Here is a 21,916-nt window from a genome sequence, read left to right on the forward strand (position 1 = left end):
GTCCCATCAGGCAGCGACGCGGACGGCCTGCCGCGGGTCCCGGGTCCGGGGGTTGGGAAGTCGCTCGCGGGCGGCCCCGGGGTCGACGAGTTCGGATACCTGGACTTTCAGGTCTCCCGAGGTTGGGCGCTGCTCTGCGGTGAGTCGGGAGGGGCGGGATCCGCGCTGTGGGCGTGAGGGCGGCGAACCCCCCCGGCGTGCCCGGCGCAGGAGCTCGCTGAGCCCTTGCTGTCCGGACCTGGCTCTCCCTGAGGTCCCGCCCACCCGCTGGAAGGAGCGGAGCTGCTCCCAGATGAAGGCGGGGTGCAGGGGGAGGGAACGTGTGCTGGCCGGCGGGGGAGAGAGCGTGGAGGTGAGTGTGATGTGCGAGATCCGCCTGGTGCCTGGAGGCTGGTGAAGTCTTAACTCGCTGCTTCCCGTAACGTCCCCGGGAACTGCCAGGCACAGAACCCGGTTTGTATTGCTTTCGGTTCTGTGCCACGCTTACTATGGGGCGCCGTATAACTCTCTGATTGTGTCTCACACAGGTTGACGTTAAAGTTTCCTTCTGCCAAACTCGGGAACGGTGACCTGGGAGCATGGGGATCTGGGAGAAACAACCGCAAAATTAGCATCCTCGTCCACTGGAGGAGCTGGGGTAAGGAAATAGGCAACCACGTTAAGGTGTTGCGTGGAAGCCGGGCGTGGTGGCGCACGATTTTAATCCCAGTACTTGGGGTAGGAGGATTACAGGTCCGGGGCCAGCCTCCGCAATTTAATGAGGCCCTCCCCAACTTAGTGAGTTTCAAAAGTAAAAGAATAAAATAGGGCTGGGAGTGTAGCTCAGAGGTAGAATGTCCCTGGGTTCCATCCCCAGTACCAAAAAAAAAAGTAAAAGGCTGGAGATTACGTCTCTTCATATATGTTATTTGTGTGCCATATATACACTTCATATATGTGGGGGTATGCATGCACATTTTTATTATAGAATATGAATAACTTGCCGAACATTAGTATAGATTCATTTCTCATGCTTAAACAACGGGAGTTCTAACGTTTTCTTCTTGTACCACAGTGGATTTCCTCGTACTGGTTTTGAAACCTCTATTCCATAATCTTTGGATCCTGACCTGAGTTTTTTATTCTTTCCTCTTTCAACCCTGAGTGATGTATTTAAGACTTTTGAAACAATTTTTTTATTCTCATGTAACATCCAGTTAACTTGCACTAACTGAAATAGCAAACATTGTATTTTGGCTGGTATTTTGGACATCTTTTCCTTCGACCACCTCTTAATTTGGGAGAGGGTTACTGGGGATTGGTACCATGAACTATACTCCTAGCACTTTTCTTTTTTGAGACAGGGTCTAAGTAGCTGAGACTATCCTATAACTTTGTCCTGCGAGCCTTCCGAGTACTGGGGTCATAGGAATGTATCCCACCACATCTGGCTATAAGTATTAATCTACTAGACATAGTTGTTCATCTCATTAGGAATGTTTAGAAACCTCTTTGACTCTTTCATATAGTTGATCTTTAGGAATTTGAAAAATGTAAAATACCAACAATAAATAGAACCAGAAAGAATCAAAGTATGTCTACTCTTTGCCTCTGTATAAGAAAGAATGAATTAAAACATTTTTAAAGTTTCCTTTAACCTAGTTTGTTCCAAATGAGTGTAAAAAGTAAAATACACACGTAAGATACTGGTATTTACTCTAAAAGCTATATGTTTCTCATCATCTCACATTTACCTTTTTCAGGAAGAGAATTTGTGATATTCAGCCCAGAATGGAAGTGTGTCCTTACTGCAAGAAGCCGTTTAAACGATTAAAATCCCACTTGCCATACTGTAAGGTCAGGCCTACTTTACCGACTGATCAGAATCAGTCCAAAGCAGCTACTTTTCCACATGCTAAAATAGCAAAGGGGCCAACCAAAGAATTAATTAAAGCCAAAGGGAGAGAGTCAAAGGCAGAGAGTAAAGAACGAACTACCAAACTGGTAGGGGTCAAACCAGAACAGACAGTTTCATCCTTTCCACTCCCATCTGTGAGCTCAGAAAGAGCCAGTGCTACAAAGGCAGGTCGAGCTGTCAAGGCAGACAAGGGTGTCAAGGATCAAACTCAGCTCTCCTTCAGAACATTAAAACACATCGAACCAAAGGTTGCCTTACAGCAGGAAACTAAGATTCAGTTTTATCCATCTGATAACCCCTCTCCTGAAAGAGAGCTTGCCAAAGACTTGCCTCGGTCAGAGGAAAGTGAGTCTCATCCTCCAGAGACGGAAGCACCTCTGCTGGTTGGTTCAGTGGAACCTTCTTTGTCAAATCAGGATAGAAAATATTCCTCACCTGTGCCTAATGATGTACCCACCACTTCTGTGAAAATGAAACTGGACACAGTTGATGCCCCACGACAGGGACTTCTCGTAAAATCACTAGATTTGCCTACTGACGATTATTCTCATTCCCCAAGGAATCTCAGCAGTGGGGTCCAAAGAGTAAGAGTATCCATGTGGAGCAAAGAGAACAGTTCCACAGGAAGAAGTCGCCTCCCGGGAGTCTCTACTGACGTGAGAGATGCCAACACTCAGGAAAAGAACTCAGAATCACTCTTCGTGGGCCTTCACATCAGCCCAGCAGATAAAATCCAAGTCAAGGAAACCCAGGAAAAAGGCCTTGGCTTTGGAGTAGGGGCACGTGAACGCAAAGGACATGCAGAGGGAAGCGTGCCCGCCACAGAACTGCAAGAGTGGGCTTCCCTGGGCCAGGGCTTTGAGCACTACAACACTCCTGGTTCAGCCACGGAGAAGAAACCCAAAGATGAAGGCCCACTTCCAAGTGGCTTTGCTCTGCAGGAGGGAGCTTACCATGAGTTGCTTTCTGTATCACAAGCACGTACTCAAAGTCTTGCCTCCCTGGCTGTGAAATCTATTCAAGAAGAGGAAGCACAGTTCCACAACTGTCATCAAGTCCCCGATGTAAAGTTGTTAGTGGAGAGGAAGGGACAAACTTCTCTGGAGCCCGCATGTAGCCAGCAGCCTCCTGTGTTGCACGCTGGGTACCCGCAGTCTTCCTGTGTAGCCCAGCACCACGTTTCTACAAGTTCCTTCATCAGTCACGTGGGTGCTGCGAACAGAAAGGTCCTTGCCGGCTCTGTGGGGCTGGAGTGGTTTCCAGAGCTCTATCCTGGTTATCTCGGACTAGGGGTATTGCCAGGGAAGCCTCAGTATTGGAACTCAGCTGCCCAGAAGGCTCACGCTGCCAGTCCCCAGGGAGAAAGTCTCTCACAAGGTAAACAAGCTCAGTTACAGAAGCCATTGAGCCCATCCAGAATGTTCTGTGCCCTTTGAGTATGTTTCAGAATACTAATATTTTCATTCATATAGGTTATTTTTACCTAGGGAGCCCAGTGCCCTAAAGTTGTGAAAACATTCCTCTTTGCCCCAGGAATGATTTGTAGGTAATCCCACTACTCCACCAGGAGTTGAATGTTGGGCCAGGGTAGACCAGTAATCTTGGTAGCAGTTGAGTTTCTACATTGGGGAGAGGCCTGGCTGATAGAAATTGAATGTGTATCAAAGCTTAACAGACTCAAGCAAAGTATAAAGGATTCAGAATTCACCTGGATAGAAAAGGCAGTGTGCTCAAAATTCATTTGGGACCAGGTTGCACAGAAAATAGGTTCTAGATATACAATCAAATGCAACATCTAGAAATTTGGAGTGGCGTAGAAGATGCAGTTCAAAATTATTTGAAGCCAGGCGTGGTGGCGTACTCTTGTAATCCCAGCATTTGGGAGGCTGAGACAGGAGGATCGTGGTTCATGGACGGCCTCAGCGACTTAGGCCCTTTGCAACTCAGTGAGACCCTGTTTCAAAAAAAATTGGACCGAGGGTGTAGCTCAGAGGTAGAATGTCCCTGGGTCCATCCTCAGTACCACAAGAAAAAAAAAATTATTTGAAGATATGGGGGTATATGGCAGAGTTAAAATTGGCCGTGTAAGAATAACAGGCAGTTGGTGGCAGAGGAAGCCAAGTGAGGATCAGGGCCAGGGTGGAGGGTGTGGCAGAAAGAGTAGGAGCCTGTGCACTTGGAGAGCTAAGCCACAGAGATCAGGACCCAGGGCAGGCTGAGGTTGCACTCGAGCCCTGCAGGGTGGGGTGGGAGCGCTCAGGGAGGGACGCTGGACATCGACCTGGCTTGTCAGGCTCTTCAGGAGCTTCCTGGGTGCCCCTGGCTGACGGCCAGATTAGGTGACCGAGGGTAGATCAAGGCCCAATCAGGAGCTGGCAAGTTCCCGCAGGCATTTCCGCTCTGCCCACTTCCTTCTCTGTCTCACGTTTAGTTACAGGGTTACCTTTCTGGTGACAATTGATAAAGCGGGTCTCTTTCCTTGTCGGGAAGCCTTGGGGGGTTTTGCTTTTAAGACTTCCTAGAGGCACACAACAGCATCATTCTGTCTCCTGAATAATGGTCTTTGGTGCTTCCGGCTTATATTGACAGGAGACTTAGTACAACTCACAATGGGTTTGCACCTCAAAACCAATAGTTAAGCAAATGATCACTCACTACACTTTTATTTGTCTGGTCTCAAAAGCATTTTCTTGGTATTGTAATTACCTGTGGGGCGGGGGCAGGGCCCTGGGACTGAACCCAAGGCCTCGGGAGTGCTAAGCATCTGCTGTACTGCTGAGCCCCACGCCCAGCCCTTGTAACTGGCCCTTTCTAAAGGGTTTCAGTGGGTGCATATTAAGGGAAAAGCATTGCTAGCTAAAGCTACTTTTCTTCAGCAACCCCACTAAATACAAGTTCTGCATCTAGGCCTTTTGTACAAAGCTGTCCCAAAGCCAGGCTCCCGCTCCATGTTAAACGCATTCTTAGTGGCGTTAACATCTGCAGTGTTTTGCAGTGTCCGGCACTTCCGTCTCCGTCTGGCAGCTGATGGACCAGGCGCAGGGAGAAGTGGTCCGTCCGCTGTCGCGTTGCCAATAGGGGGATGCGAGGGGAGCCCAGTGTCCTGGGGCTCCCGCCAGCCTTCCCGCCACGCCAGGTTGTAGGAAACGCCCCGTGAGGGGAACAGGCGCTTGCAGCAGCTCCGTTTCTCTGTTTTTTTCAATTGCATGTGTAGACACTCACCTCATGATAAATCTTCCTAGTACACAAGGCTTATTTCCTCTTCTAGCTGTTACAATGCCAAGGAACATCCCTGATGCATCCACTTTTTTTTCCTACTTTTCATTTTAGAGGAGGAACTAATGTTGGTGGGTGATGACTGTCATGCTGGGCACATTACGTATCCTCACATTTAATCTCATAAAGCTCTGACGTGATGTTACTATCCGCACCTTTTTTTTTTTTTTTTTGGTGGTACTGGGGGTGGATCCCAGGGGCATCCTATCTCCAAGCTCCACCCCCAGCCCTATTTTTTATTCTTTATTTTGAAACAGGGTCTCACTGAGTTGCAAAGGGCCTCACTACGTAGTAGCTGAGGCTGTCCACAAACTATGATCCTGACTCAGCCTCCCGAATGCTGGGATTACAAGGGTCGGTCCCCACACCCAGCTCTGTCCGCACCCTCTTATACAAGAGAATGAGCGATGCCCTCCCTCGCTCAGGCAAGACCGCGGCGGTCATTTGCCTTCCTCCTCTCAGGAAGCCAACTTACTCCTTCTGCACAGAAGGCAGGACCTGAACTGACAGGCACCGGGGTTCAGGCATGACCCTTGGGGGCCTCTGGAGGTCTTTTCACATAACCTCATGCCGGTCCTAGGAAGTTGGCATTATCTTCTCTAGACAAAGAAACTGAGTTTCAGAAAATAAAATAACTTCCTAATGTCAGTTTCCAGCTAATGGATAGCACCTAACATGACCTGGTGGTCTTTACCAAACTGGTCCATGGGCTTTGAGAGTAAATCAGATGCACTTCCCTGCGCTGGGACACCTGTCACAGAAACAAGCCCTCTACTGCAGGGCAGCCGAGTCAGGTTCAGTGAGTTCACCAGATGAGAACAGTCCCTGGGCCTTGAGAGGCAGAACAGAAGATCTTGACATTTTGATAACAGATGCCAGAGCCAAAAGAATTCTCATCTGGCTGAAGAGAAAAATGGTGTTTCACAACATAGGAAATGCCAAAGCAGACGGGTGTTTCTGAGGATGCTGCTGAGTCCGGTTTTAGTTGATTCGGAATAAAAGTTCCGCAGCATTAGGAATCATCTTTTTGAGGTTCAGCAAAAAGAATTTGCAGGGACTTATTGCCGAGAGTTTTCCTGGCCTTAGGGAAAACAGACTTGAGATGTCGATTTAAATGTCAAAACTCAACAAGTGCAAAGGTCTGAAGGCCCTCAGCGGTACGTGGCCTCCTTCCTTCAAGAGGAGGCTTCCCGAGTCCTCTGCAGCCGTGAGGTGCTCTCGGCTGAGCTCGGAGATGAGTCTGCAGAATTCAGGGTGCCCTGGCTTTGCTGGCTCAAGTTTAAGGAGAGAACTACATCCTTGGTTCCTCAATTCCTGGAACAATTAACCATTGTTCCTACATCCTGGACAATTAGCCATTTCACTCCCAGGCCAGGCATGGTGGCCAGTACTTGAGAGCCTGAGACAGGAGGATGGCAGGTTCAAGGACAGCCTCAGCAATGTCTTGAGACTCTCAGCAGCCTAGCGAGACCCTGTTTTCCAAACAAAGTAAAAAGAGCTGGAGGTGTAGCTTGGAGGTAGAGTGCTTAGAGATTCCCCAGTACCACAAAAAATAAATAAATAAAAACAATTTCAACCCCCAGCACTGCAAAAAAAAAAAAAGAAAAAAGAAAAAAATCAGTTGGGGTAATTTTAATTAAATATTGCCAAGAATCATCCCCAGAAACTGTTTCTGAAGCAAGATCCAAAATGTGTGTGTGTGTGTGTGTGTGTGTGTGTGTGTGTGTGTGTGTATAGTGGGAGGGTACTGGGGGTAGAATCCAGGGGCTTTCTACCTCTGGGCTATACTTCCAGACCTGTTTTATATTTTATCTGGAAACAGGGTCCTCGCTAAGTTGCTGAGAGCCTCACTAAGTAGCTGAGGCTGGCTCCAAACCTGTGCGATCCTCCTGTCTCAGCCTCCCAAGCGCGGGGATTACAAGCGTGCACCACCATGCCCAGCTAAGAATTACATTTGTGTGTGTGTGTGTGTGTGTGTGTGTGTGTGTGTGTGTGTGTGTGTGTGTGTTACTGGGGATTGAACCCAGGGGCATTCTGCCTTGGCCACACCCCCATCCATCCCCGTTTTATTTTTTATTTTGAAACAGAACAGTCTGGGAAAAGAGAATCTGCATTAGACACCACAGCTTCAGGCCTCAGGAAAATGAGCTTGTGAGCAACTTAAAGCCTACGTAGGGGGTGAATCAGATTTACATCTGGGATTCAGACTAGGCCAGAAGGGTAACAGGAAATTTTATTTTACTTTATTTTATTTTATTTTATTGGTAGTACTGGGGATGAAACCCAGGGAACTTCTACCTCCGGGCTACACTCCCAGACCTATTTCTTATTTTATTTGGAAACAGGGTTTCTTAAACCGAGAAGGCTGGCTTCGAACCTGCGCGATCCTCCTGTCTCAGCCTCCCAAGCGCTGGGATTACAAGCGTGCGCCACCACACCCGGCAACAGGAAATTTTAGACAGAGTAGTTTCTTTGTTTTGTTTGTTGTGGTGCGGGAGTACTGGGGTTTGAACCCAGAGGCATTCTGCCCTGTTTTATTTTTTATTTTGAAACGGGGTCTCACTAAGTTGCTGAGGCTAGTCTTGAACTTGTGATCCTCTCATTTCAGCCTCCCAAGTACTAGAATTACAGGCCTGCACCTCCGAGCCTGGCTAGAGGTTTTGATAGCTACATTAGAGAATAGAGTCATTGTGGCTGGAGCATTGTTGGCCCCTGGGTGGGATTTGTGGTGTGAGGGCGGTGATGAAGGTGAGTCAACAGGACGGGGTCAGGAGAGGCCATGCAGAGGCTCACTGGCGGGGTCAGCCAGAACCCAGGAGCCTGAGGCAGCCGGCAGGGAAGCCGTTGGCCCCACGCCTGAAGGCCTGCTGTGGTGCAGGGCGCAGGGGCAGCCTCCCCTGGCTGTCTCTAGATCCCAGCTCAGGGTCTCATGGCATCACGGGAGCCGGCCTAAACCTCCGACTGGAAGTAAATAGTTCACCTGACTGGATAAGGAGAAATGGGTCCAAGCCCCACTGGGCCTCACGCTGCTGAGGCGGGGTTCCTGAGGCCATCCATGCCTTGTGCTATGGTTTTGGGGGGTGTGTGTGTGTGTGTGTGTTACTTGGGATGGAACCCAGGAGCCTTCTACCTCTGGATTACATCCCCAGACCTCTTTTATTTTTAATTTAGAAACAGGGTCTAAGTTGCTGAGAGCCTGCCTAAGTTGCTGAGGCTGGGTTCAAACCTGCCATCCTCCTGTCTCAGCCTCCCAAGTACTGAGATTACAAGCATGTGTCACCATGCCCAGCTCATGCACTGAGACGTTAGTTTTGCAAAAGAATGATCTGTGTCATTTATTGGAAGCCAGTATGATTCTTTTCATTGTTATTTAAAATACTGATTATTTGGTTAGGGGTTTTTGGGGGGTTTTTTTGGTGGTACTGGGCGTAGAACCCAGAGGCTTTCTACCTCTGGGCTATACTCCCAGACCTTTTTAATATTTTATTTGGAAACAGGGTCTCACAAAGTTGCTGAAAGCCTCACTAAGTTGCTGAGGTTGGCTTCGAACCTGCGCGATCCTTCTGTCTCAGCCTCCCAAGTGCGGGGATTACAAGCGTGCACCACCACGCCCGGCAACCTATTTTATTTTTAATTTGGAAATAGGGTCTAAGTTGCTGAGAGCCTCCCTAAGTTGCTGAGGCTGGGTTCAAACCTGCCATCCTCCTGTCTCAGCCTGTGTCACCATGTCCGGTTCATGCATTAAGAGACATTAGCTTTGCAAAAGAATGATCTGTGTCATTCATTGGAAGCCAGTATGATTCTTTTCATTGTTATTTAAAATAATGATTATTTGGTTAGTATCTTTACATCCTCGGCAATTGTGCCGCCCCTGCTAAGGGTGGTGAGACTGTTGCCTAGTTTGTCCTTTGTCCTGACTGACCGTGCCAAGACAGAGAGCCCTCAGTAATAGAAGTTACCTTCCAGTCATCACAAACGTGGAGGAAAAAACAGGTGCAGGAAAACGTGAATTACACAGCCTTCTTTTCTGGTTCTACCTGTTATTCATGTACTGAACATACTAGGAAGGTTTACTGGCCAGCAATACCAGTGGTCTAACAGAACGGATATGTTTACTGTATATAGTAGTAGCTGATCACAGTAACTTATTTATAATACAGATTGAGCATGCCAAATCGGAAAATTCAAAACCTGAAACTTTTTAAGTACCAACATGATACCACAAGTAGAAAATCCCAAACCTGACTTCACAGAACATGCCTCAGTCAAAACACAGACAGGGCCCGGGCGTGGTGGCGCACACTTGTAATACCAGCGCTTGGGAGGCTGAGACGGGAGGATCGCGCAGGTTCGAAGCCAGCCTCAGCTACTGAGTGAGGCTCTCAGCAACTTAGTGAGACCCTATTTTCATATAAAATATAAAAAATAGGTCTGGGAGTAGAGCCCGGAGGTAGAAAAGCCCCTGGGTTCCATCCCCAGTACCACCAAAAAAAAAATAAAAGACAGGGGCCAGGGTATGGCCCGTGGTAAGGGCTTGCCTAGCATGGACAGGAGCACTGCCAAAGGGGGAGGGGACAAAATGCCACGTGAAATTGTCTCCAGGCTCTGAGTGCCTGCTTAGCTTGTGCAAGGTCCTGGGTTCAATCCCCAGGACTTAAAAAGATACAAAGAATTTTGTGTTGTATATAGACCTGAGTTTTATCCCCAAATATCTCCTTATATATGTGCAAATATTCCAGATTTATCAAAATCTAAAACACTCTGGCCCCACACATTTCAGGTAAGGAATACTCAGACTGCAGTAGACCATATTTCTTGCTAAATGTTTAGCAGGTTGTAGAACTTACGTGTAATTCATTTGATTAAGCCTGTGTCCACAGATCACCTGGGGCAGTGTATTCATCGGTCAAAAATAAATGCTAGGTCCTGATCGCCAGGCGACTCTCTTAGCCATTTGAAAAACCTTCTGACCCAGAATGGATTTTACTTTCAACACTTAACTCCATTTCAGTGCAGAGATCATTAACCCACCTATCCAGCATGTACTTTCCGTAAGGCCAGTCCTGGGAACCTTCAGTGCTGACCATTGGGGAAGGGTGGATTCGGATGCTTTTCACAGTGACTTCTGTTTGGAACCGTAGTTCCTTTGTTGGAAAGAAGCTCGGCTGATATAAGGCGTTTGGAACCCCCGACCAGGCTTACCACCTCCACCTCGCCTCTCATGAGGCTCTTGGGAGCTGTGCACGAAGGTGAGGCCCGAGTGGCTAACTGTTGGCTTCCATTACTGGCTCCAGGTATTGGGAGATGCTTCTCTTACTGTTTGCTGTTAAGGCAACAGGAAGGAGAAAAAAGAACAGTTGTCGTCTCGTGTTTGTCTGTTTCCCTTTCGGAGTTGCACATAACAGAGCAGCAAAGCTAAGGCGTCAGCAGCTGCCAAGCCCTGAACGGCTGGCGTTCCTGCCCGGCCGCCCGCCGCCCTCCTCGCCCGCACGCGGCTCCTGCAAAGCCAGGAAGGTCGACCAGTCGCTTAGTCTCTGTCCCACCACTTAACCAAGCTCCCAAACACAAGGGCAAATAGTTTGATTTGTTCAATCTTCTGTGTTCAACCTGTTTATCTGTTTAAAACACCTGTCTATATTGTATAGCTGCGTAAATTCTCTGGATTGCAATTCCTTTGCCTAAGCCAAGCAGGATAAGTTGAATAGCACAGTTGATGGCCGCAGTTCCCATGTGCAGAAACGATTAGACGTGTCTCCCTCCGAACAGGCTGGATCAGGTGCAACACCACCATCAGGAAGAGCGGCGTGGGCAGCGTGACGATGCTCTTCGCAGGGTACTTCATGCTGTGCTGCAGCTGGAGCTTCAAGCATCTCAGTAAGCACCTCAGTAAGCCTCTAAGCATCTCAGTAAGCACCTCAGTAAGCATCTCAGTAAGCACCTCAGTAAGCACCTCAGTAAGCCTCTCAGCCTCTCAGTAAGCACCAGTAAGCCTCTCAGTAAGCCTCTCAGTAAGCACCTCAGTAAGCACCTCAGTAAGCACCTCAGTAAGCCTTTCCGCATCCTCAGCCGGGACACAGGTCACTCCAGTCCTCTGCCTGGGGGGGGATTTTCTGAATGGCTTTCCATATCACAGTTTTGCAGTATCCTATTTCCCTAGTGAACTAGCTATTGTCTAATGCTCTGGGTTTTTTTTTTTTTATCAGAGGTGTTGTTTATAATGGCCTTTAGAAGATTGGGCTGGAATTTACGTAATTGCTCTTGTCTCCACTCCATGTCCTCAGGGGAGGCCTGGTGTTCACAGCTTTTTCTCCCCAATCTGTTTCCCTGCCAGAGGGAAAGCGCTCTCCTCTTTGCCTGAGAACTCCTTTTTAACATTGAAACCAAACAGCTTTCTGCCATAAAAAGGGAGGGGAACGGAACACAGTTGTCACTGCCAGTGTGCCGAAGACTTATAACTGTCTTAATCTACTTTTCTTTTTTCTTTTGTACTGTGAATTAACTCCCCATACAGCGCTACCAGGGGCATTCTACCACCAAGCTACACCCCTAGTCCTTTTTATTTGTTTGTTTTTGTTTTTGTGTGTGTGTTGTTTTGTTTTGTTGTTTTTTGTTTTTTGTGGGGTTTTTTGGTGGTACTGGGGTTCCTGGAAGCCCTTCTACCTTAGGGCTACACTCCCAGACCTATTTTATATTTTTTATTTGGAAACAGGGTCTCTTAAGCCAGCATAGCTGGCTTCGAACCTGCATGATCCTCCTGTCTCCACCTCCCAAGCGCGGGGATTACAAGCGTGAGCCACCACGCCTGGCCTTTTTATTTTTATTTTGAAACAGAGCTTCAATAAGTTGCTGAGACTAGCCTCAAACCCATAATCCTCCTATATCAGCCTGCTAAATACTGGGATTGTAGGTCTGCACTACCACCCCTGGCTGCCTTAAATTTTTTGTTTGTTTGTTTTTGCGGTACTGGGGGTGTAACCCAAGGGCATTCTACCTCCAAGCTACACCTCCAGCCCTATTTTGTATTCTTTATTTTGAAACAGGTCTCACTGGCTTGCAAAGGGCCTGAAGCTGTCCTCAAACCTCCATCCTCCTGTCTCAGCCTCCCAAATGCTGGGATTACAAGCGTGAGCCACCATGCCCGGCTTTTTTTTTTTTTTTTTTTAATGATACTGGGGATTGAACCCAGGGGGCATTCTATCTCCAAGCCATACCCTACCTTGTTTTATTTTTATTTTGAAACAAGATCTCACTGGGTTGGTGAGTATCTCACTGTTTGCTGAGGCTGTCCTCAAATCTGCAGTCTCCTGTCTCAGCCCTCCAAGTACCGGGATTACTGCGCCCAGCTTTAATCTAGCTTTAACGTTTAAAAACAAACACCCTTCAAGCCAGGCATGGTGATGCACGCTTGTAATCCCAGTATTGGGAGGCTGAGAGAGGAGGATGTAGTTCGCATACAGCCTCAGCTACTTGTTGAGGCCCTTTGCAACATAGTGAGACCCTGTTTCAAAACAAAGAATAAAAACTAGGGCTGGGGGGTGTAGCTCGGAGATAGAATCCTCCTGGGCTCCATCCCCAGTACCAAAAAAAAAAAACCTAATTATGAGGTTCAGAGTTCAGCTTGCCCAAAGTCTTACCCAGAAGGAAATTGCCTAGATTTCATTTATCTTATAGTTCAACATACCTTTGTTTTTTTTAAGTATTAACCTTTGTGTGTTACTAGGAGTTGAACCCAGCACCTGATACATTCTAGGCAAGTACTCTATGACTGAGGTACATTCCCAACCTTTTTATTTTTTGAGACAGGGTCTCGATAAGCTTCCCAGGCTGGCCTCAGACAGGTGTGTGCCACTGTGCCTGGCCTAAAAATAGATTTTTATAGTTTTGTTTGGTTGGTTGGTTGGTTGGTGGTACTGGGGTTCCTGGAAACCCTTCTACCTCCGGGTTACACTCCCAGACCTATTTTTACTTTCTTTATTTATTTATTTATTTATTTATTTATTTATTTGGAAACAAGGTCTCTTAAGCCAGCAAGGCTGGCTTCAAACCAGCACAATCATCCTGTCTCCACCTCCCAAGTGTGGGGATTACAGGCGTGCAGCACCATACCTGGCAATTTTTATAGTTTTTAAAAAAGACATTATAGAGAGCCAGGCGTGGTGGTGCACGCTTGTAATCCCAGCATTTGGGAGGCTGAGATTGGAGGAATGCGGTTCGTGGACAGCCTCAGCTACTTAGTGAGGCCTTCCACAACTTGGTGAGACCCTGTTTCAAAAATAAAGAATGGAGCCGGGCGTGGTGGTCCACGCTTGTAATCCCAGCATTTGGGAGGCTGAGACCTGGAGGATCGCGGTTCGCAGACAGCCTCAGCTACTTAGTGAGGCCCTCTGCAAATCAGTAAGACCCGGATTCAAAATAAAGAATAAAAAATAGGGCAGGGGGTGTAGCTCGGAGGTCAAATACCCCTGGGTTCCATCCCCAGACCCGCAAAAAATAAATAAATAAATAAATAAATAAAATAAAGAATGAATAGCCCGGCGTGGTGGTGCACGCTTGTAATCCCAGCGCTTGGGAGGCTGAAACAGGAGGATCGCACAGGTTCAAAGCCAGCCTCAGCTACTTAGGCTTTCAGCAACTTAGTGAGACCCTGTTTCCAAATAAAATATTTTTTAAAAAATGGTCTGGGAGTATAGCCCAGAGGTAGAAAGCCTCTGGGTTCAACCCCCAGTACCAAAGGAAGGAAAGGAGGGAGGGAGGGAGGGAGGGAGGGGAAGGAAGGAAGGAAGGAAGGAAGGAAGGAAGGAAGGAAGGAAGGAAGGAAGGAAAAGAAAAGCCGGGCATGGTGGCGCACACTTTTAATCCCCGTGCTTGGGAGGTGGAGACAGGAGGATCGCGCAGGTTCGAAGCCAGCCACACGCGTTGGCTTAAGAGACCCTGTTTCCAAATAAAAATGTAAAAATAGGTCTGGGAGTGTAGCCCGGAGGTAGAAGGGCTTCCAGGAACCCCAGTACCACCGAAAAAAAAAAAAAGAAAGAAAGAAAAAATAGGGCAGGGGATGTAGCTTGGAGGTCAAATGCCCCTGAGTTCCATCCCCAAACCCACACACACACACAAAGACATTATAGAGATGTGTGTGGTGGCCCACACTTGTAATTCAGTATTTGGAAGGCTGAGACAGGAGGGTCACAGATTCACAGCCAGCCTTGGCTACTTAGTGTGGTCCTCCGCAACTTAGTGAATAGTGAGACCTTGTTTCAAAATAAATAACAAAAAATAGGAATGAAAATGTAACTCAGAGGTAGAATGCCCCTGGGTTCAATCCCCAGTACCATTAAAAAAAAAAAAAAGACATTATAGGAGGCTATCCAGAAAAGTCTAGTATTTAGTATTTTCCCATAATTTTGAAAAGATAAAAGCCTGGCACTTTCAACATAAAAAATAACTTTGTACACTAAAAGCCAATATAGTTCACAAACTGAATCACAACTTCTTTTTTAAAAAATGAAGACTCGCAATCTCTGTGTGCTCAAGGGTTTTCTTTACAGTTGTAGCATCTGAAATTAGTTATTCAATTGATACCTGGTATTGGTAGGTAGATACTGAAAAGATGTGTTATTTTCACATCTCTTAACCAAGGTCACAGAGTGTGAAGCAGAAATTTCTCCTTGTGCCCAAAATTCTTTCTAAATTTATAAAACAAGCCTGGCGTGGTGGCGCACGCTTTGAAATCCCAGCACTTGGGAGGCTGAGACCAGAGGATCGCGGTTCACGGACAGCCTCAGCTACTTAGTGAGGCCCTCTGCAACTCAGTGAGACCCTGTTTCACAATAAAGAATAAAAAATAGGGCAGGGGGTGTAGCTCGGAGGTTGAATGCCCCTGGGTTCCATCCCCAGATCTGCAAAAAAAATAAAAATAAATAAGTAAATAAATAATAAATTTATAAAACAAGCTGAGCATGGTGGTACATGCTTGTAATCCCAGTATTTGGGAGGGTGAGACAGGAGGGTCACAGGTTTAAGAATAGCCTCGGCAAGTATTGAGACTCTCATCACCCTAGTGAGACAGTGTTCGAAAATAAAAAATAGAGGTGATAAGTATATAGCTCGGAGGTAGACTGCCTCTGAGTTTAATCCCCAGTACCAAAAAACTAAATGTATAAAACAAGAATGTCAAGAAATGATCTGTAGAGGGAGAAGCTAGTAACCATCCATCGAAGTGGCCCCTTGGAGCCTTACATTTATCTCTGTTTGCCCAAAGAGCTGCAGCGCTGGCGGAAGTGAGTTGACCCGGACGCCTCCACCTCGAGCAAGCTTTGGAGCCGCGGGAACATGCAGAGTCGGCCTTGGGCTGGCCAGCCGGTGCGCTTGGCCTTGGGACAGGGAGAGGGAGCCAGAGAATAAAGTCACTGGAATCCCAAACAATTACAAGTGCACCGATCTGGTTCTATCTGGAAGTTTCCTTGGCTTGCCCTCAAAAGCGACTTAACAAAAAGAGTTTTGTGGTCAATCATGAAATTATTATTCGAGAAGATGTGAAGATGATAAAGTGTCATTTAAATTCAGCTAGTTCTCAATTTTCAGGAAAAATCAGTAACTCGGGTTTTTTCTCTTGGTTTTTTGGCTTTTTGGTGTTGGGGGGGGGGGTTGCTGGGGGTGGAACCCAGGGGCTTTTTTACCCCTGGGCTATCCTCCCAGACCTATTTTATACTTTATTTGGCAACAGGGTGTCACTAAGTAGCTGAAGCTGGCTTCAAACCTGTGCCACAGAGTGCAAGGGTGAGCTACCTTGATTCACCTTCACTTAGTGTAAGAGCACGTGTGATTTATCATTTCTCCCTAGCAACTTCAGAATCCTGCACATCCCTTCTCCAGAATATCTTTGAGTACCTGAGAAATTCCTTTTTCTTTGCCAGGGGCGGGTTGGTCTGGTGGGTTTTCTGGGCCTCCACCCTCATCAAAATAGTCCACGTAGCCTGGACTGGGAGTCTGAGGCAGGAAGATGGAAGTCTGAGGCCAGCCTGGACAACTTGGCAAGACCCTATCTCAAAAAAAATTTTTTTTTCTTTTTTTGCTGGTGCTGGGGATTGGCCCAGAGGCATTCTACCTTTTAGTTCAAGCTACACCTCTACCAGCCATCTTTATTTTTTGTTTTGAAACAGGGTAGGTTGCTGAAAGTCTTGCTAAAGTTGCTAAGGCTGGCTTTGAACCTGCGATCTTCCTGTCTCAGGCTTCTAAGCACTAGGATTACAGATGTGTGCCACCGAGCCTGGCTGGATGGAACCCAGAGGGCATTCTACCTCTGAGCTACACCCTCATTCCTATTCTTTTTTCTTTATTGTCTCAGCCTCCCAAGTACTGAGATTACTAGTGTGTGCCACCAGCCCCAGCTCTAGTTTCAAATTAAAAAAAAAAAAAAATTAAAGGTTTGGGAACGTAGCCAGTGGTAGAACTCAGGGAAGAAAAATATTCACTGTCTTCCTAACTTTGTGACTTGGGCATTGGCCTCTAGAGAGCAGTGTGGATGCTTCCCACAGAGCACCCTGAGAAAGTACCCAGGCCCCTTCCTAACACCGGTTAGCCGTGCGTCGCACACTCGGGTGCGTGTTGATCAGCTCAGCTCCATTTGTGCCGTCCCTGTGCCAAGACACGAAGGTCGCTCCCTCTGACGCCCCAGACCACCCCCCCAAAAAATACACAGCAGCGTGTTGCCCTGAGCAGAGCACCTGCTGACTTGCACGTTTCCTGCCCCTGGAAGCCTGGGTTCTGGGGCGGCCTCACGCCCCTTTCCTTTTCCTGGGCCCCCCCTGGCTCCCTGGTGGGAGGAGCTTAATTCTGCAACAGACGCTCGTGGTCAAGGAAAGTACGCAGAAGGGTCATCAATGGAGTACTACATTACCTTATCTTTAGTTCAATGTTACCAAGCTCGGCATTGTGGTGCGGACCTATAATCCCAGTACTTCAGAGCTGAGATGGGAGAATCACAGGTTCCAAGCCAGCCTCAGCAACTTAGTGAGGCTCTCAGCAACTTAGCGAGACCTTGTGTCCAAATTAAAAGGGGGAGGGGGGCTGGGGCGTAGCTCAAAGGTAGAACGTCCCCAGGTTCTATCCTTAGCACCACAAAAAAAAAAAAAAATTTAAGGGATGCAGGTGTAGCTGGGAGGTAGAATGTCCCTGAGTTCATTCCCCAGTGCCAAAAATACATACATACATACATACATACATACATACATACTAAGAACTTGGCTGGAACTCCTGCAAGTCTTCCTTTTAGAAGCTTTGTGCCCATTCACTGTGAAGCATCCCCCCCCCCTTTTTTTTGTGGTCTTGGTGGAACCCAGGGGCTTTTCTACCTCCAGGCTATACTCCCAGACCTTTTTTTTTTTTTTTTTTTTTTTTTTTTTTGGTGGTGGCAGTGGAGATGGAACCCTTCTACCTCCGGGCTACACTCCCAGACCTATTTTATATTTTTATTTTTGGAAACAGGGTCTCTTAAGCCAGCCCGGCTGGCTTCGAACCTGCGTGATCCTCCTGTCTTCACCTCCCAGGCGCAGGGATTACAAGCGTGCACCACCACGTCCGGCCTCCCAGACCTATTTTATACTTTATTTGGAAACAGGGACTCACTAAGTTGCTGAGAGCCTCACTAAGTAGCTGAGGCTGGCTTCGAACCTGTGGGATCCTCCTGTCTCAGCCTCCCGAGCACTAAGATTACAAGCCTGCGCCACCACGCCCGGCATGGGTCTACCTTTAATGAAGCACACCTCCACACCCACCCGCAGTCCTCAGGGTCAGGAATCGGGATGGGAGGGGGAGGGAAGGACTCCGAAGCTGTCCTCTTTCCTGGGCCCCTGGGCAGGGTCAGCAGGCTTCTGCAGCCCGCAGGCCTGATCCTGCCCCTACCTGTTGTCCAGTGACGTCCTGCTGAACGCAGCCCTGCTGATTTGCTGGGTGTTGTCTGTTTCACATCACAACAGCAAAGTTGAGTTGAGCTCCAAAAGTGAAAATATTTACTGCCTGGCTTTTTACAGACGAAGCATGCTGACCCCACCCTAGAGGAATACAACACCTGCGTGTGGGTGCTGAGGGAGACTGCGAAGCACTGCCGTAAACACTGCGGGGTTGGGAAACAAACAGGAAAGGCCTTTCTTGGTTACCTCTAGCCCCCAGTGCTTCTGTTGCCCAGAGGCAGCACAAAGGGCTGTCTCATGCTTTTTATTAACATTTATGTTACTATAAGTAAACTAGGACCACTTGCCATAATCAGAATGCTAAGACATAATGGAAATATTTAACTTAATTACAATATAGCTCCTTAGGAGAATAGAACTGCTTACTGAGCCATCAGTCCCAAAGGGTATCATGTTACCAAGATTACCACGAATGTGAAACCTGCGTCCTTAAGAAGGTTTTGTTTCATGCTGGTCAATGCGAGAGTTCTAACTCACATGTAGCAGCAGACAGCAAACTCCCTGAGCTGACTTCTTTGAATTAGGTAGTGAGAACTGATGTTTGTTTGTTTGTTTGTTTGTTGGTACTGGGGTACCTGGAAACACTTCTACCTCTGGGCTACACTCCCAGACCCGTGTTTATACTTTCTTATTTGAACAGGTTCTCTTAAGCCAGCACAGCTGGCTTCGAACCTGCACGATCCTCCTGTCTCCGCCTCCCAAGCGCGGGATTACAAGCGTGCACCACCACGCCTGGCAGAACTGATTCTTAACGTGGGTGACTTTCCAGAAGCCTTTGGGAGCCCCACACACATGCCCCAGGGAGGGAGGAGCTTCTGCTCACCTGTGCTGGGGGTGCACCAGAGACCACGGGTCAAGTCCTGTAAGGACCCCTCCATCACCTCACTTAGGAGACCTGAGAGAAGCCGATGACCAATTGGTTTGTAGATTTAGATCTCTAAGTAAACAACTTGATTAAGAAATGGATGTGCACTTGCCTAATGAGGATACTTTTTTTTTTTTTTGGCTCACCTCTACAAATATCCTACCAAGTTTATTGGCATGTCCAGTCCCAATCACCTTTGATGGAATACATTAAAAGCTTATTCAGAAAGATTAGCGACTCTTCCAGACTGCAGTGGTGGTCACACTGCCACCTGCAGAGGCCAGGGGTGAGGCAGAGGTAACTACTCATCTCTTTATAAAAGCCGAAAACTGCCTTTAACCTGATTTACGCTTTGAAACAGCCTTGCCAAGCCGGGCATGGTGGCGCACACTTGTAATCCTAGCATTCGGGAGGCTGAGATCGGAGGATAGCGGTTCGTGGACAGCCTCAGTTACTTAGGCCCTCCGCAACTTAGTGAGACCCTGCTTCAAAATAATACAAAATATGCCGGGCGTGGTGGCACACACTTATAATCCCCCATGCTTGGAAGGCTGAGACAAGAGGATTGCACAGGTTCAAAGCCAGCCTCAGCTACTTAGGCTCTCAGCAACTTAGTGAGACCCTGTTTCCAAATAAAATATAAAATAGGGCTGGGAGCATATCCCAGAGGTGGGTAGCCTCTGGGTCCCACCCCCAGAACCACACACACAAAAAAAGAATACAAAATAGGGCAGGGGTTGTAGCTTGGAGATCGAATGACCCTGGGTTCCATCCACAGACCTGCAAAAAAAGAAAAAAATAAACAGCCTTGCCCTACTCCCCCATCCCATGGTGTTGGCCAGAGCATCCCTAGATGAGCAGCAAGGCTGGTTTTGCTTGCAGGACAGCAGCTGGACAACTCCACAAGGCTTCCGGCAGTGTGCCTAGAATCCAGCCAGCCCCATGCAAGCCGGCCAGTCTCCCCCCTCTCCATCCTGCACAAGAGTTACAGCAATCCCGGGCCTCTCTGGACTTGGCAAGACTAATGCTGTGGGCTCTGCTCCTGAAGGATGGAGCTCTGGCCTCCCAGCCGGGCGCACATGATCTGTGAGGGGATGAATCCTGTTGCTCCTGCTCTGTTCAACCCTGAGTAATCTCTGAAATACTGAGTGTACAGGGGAGCTGCATGATGCACCTCCCTATTAAAAATGCAGGGCTGGAGCGGGGCGTGGTGACCCATGCTTGCAATCCCAGTACTTGGGAGACTGAGGCAGGAGGATCGTGGTTTGCGGATGGCCGCGGCTACTTAGGCTTCTTTACATATCGCTGTCACCACCTGTTGTTTGTTTGTTTGTCTGTCTGTTTTGGGGGGGGGGGTTGTACTGGAGATAGAACCTAGGAGCATTCTACCTTGGAGCTATCCCCAATCCTATTTTATTTCTTATTTTGAAAGTGTCTTGTACTGGGATTACAGGCATGCACCACCACACCTGGCACAGTCTATATTTTTAAAAAATAAATACATGCTCTGATCACTTGTCTCCTTCAGAACCTCACCCGGGACATGGGTGGGTGTGCCCTGGGCAGATCACCCAGTTTCCTTTTGGCTGTAAATTGGGGAGAAACTGCCTGCCTCGCAGGGGCTCAGTACATTTATTCATTCCAGCAAGGAATAACATAGTAAGAACTCATCCATAGCAGCTGTTCTAAAGCCCCTGAACCGAGGGAAAAAGGCCCCTACAATGCACACTGGCCTCTGGCTGCCGCTGGGCGTCTGCCTGTGCCCGTCCCACGCGGAGTTCTCCATGCATTGCAGCCACAGAGCGACCCTGGGATGAAGATGTTCCCGTGCTTAAGTCACTTGGCCCCAGGGCCGTCCAGCGTGGCTTGCACTGGCGCTCAGACCCCAAGCGTGACTCCTCCCCTGCTTTCTCCCACACCTCTGACTGTTCTCTCTGCACCCCCCCCCAAATCAACATAGCCACCGCTCTCCTTTCCCAGTGGCTTAAATTTTGTTTTGTTTTGTTTTGTTTTTGTGGGACTGGGGATGGAACCCAGAGGCATTTGACCTCTGAGCTATACCCCCTGCCCAATTTTTTTATTCTTTATTTTGAAACCGGGTCTCACTGAGTTATTGAGGGTCTCACTAAGTAGCTGAGGCTGTCCGCGAACTGCGATCCTCCGGTCTCAGCCTCCCGAGTGCTGGGATTATAAACGTGCGCCACCCCGCCCGGCAGAAGAGGTTGATTTAATTGCTCATTTACAGCTGAAATTGGGGCAGCGTGCATGAGATGTGCTCCGTGTGGTGTGGCCCTGAACTGTCACTCGGGCTGAGGGGACTGTCACGCACTGGCCCCATGCTAGCTTTTGGTCCAGGTGCACTTTGTACCACTTTGTAGACAATTCTTTCTAGCCACAGTCCATCTGCCCTAGGCCTGTTGTGGTTTCAGTAGCTAGTCCACATACAGAAAGAAAGGAAATTAACCTCCACGTGGAGGCTGGCTCTGCACCTCCCACCTGGTTAGGCTGATGGGGGTTCACGCCCGAGCGCCCCCTGGTGTGCGCTGAGGCCCTACACCAGCACATCATCTGGTTCCCTAGACCACGGGTTAGTTTCTGATGACTCCCATAAAAAATAACCCCGGGCGTGGTGGCGCACGCTTGTAATCCCAGCATTTGGGAGGCTGAGACAAGAGGATCGCGGTTCGTGGACAGCCTCAGCTAGTGAGGCCCTTTGCAACTCAGTGAGACCCTGTCTCAAAATAAAGAATAAAAATAGGGCTGGGGTGTAGCTTGGAGGTAGAATGCCCCTGGGTTCCATCCCCAATACCATAAATAAATAAATAAAAATAGAAAGTAAAATAGCACCAGGTGTATATAGCTCAGAGGTAAAACGCCCCTGGGTTCAATCCCCAGTACCACACACACACACAC

General features: G+C 48.1%; 1 protein-coding gene across 1 annotated transcript; it reads left to right on the forward strand.

Annotated features, from left to right (window-relative positions):
• Nucleotides 1-1,761: 1,761 nt before the first annotated feature.
• Nucleotides 1,762-15,451, forward strand: MTNAP1 (mitochondrial nucleoid associated protein 1; the record flags this gene model as incomplete). Its single annotated transcript, XM_080714116.1, has 4 exons — nt 1,762-3,274; nt 10,315-10,422; nt 10,940-11,047; nt 15,429-15,451. Exons 1-4 carry the CDS (start codon nt 1,771-1,773, stop codon nt 15,449-15,451), a joined length of 1,743 nt encoding a protein of 580 aa, XP_080570242.1. The 5' UTR covers nt 1,762-1,770.
• Between the last annotated feature and the right edge of the window lie 6,465 nt (nt 15,452-21,916).

Source organism: Muscardinus avellanarius (genome assembly GCF_963383645.1).
Source record: "Muscardinus avellanarius genome assembly, chromosome: 16".
NCBI lineage: Eukaryota > Metazoa > Chordata > Mammalia > Rodentia > Gliridae > Muscardinus > Muscardinus avellanarius.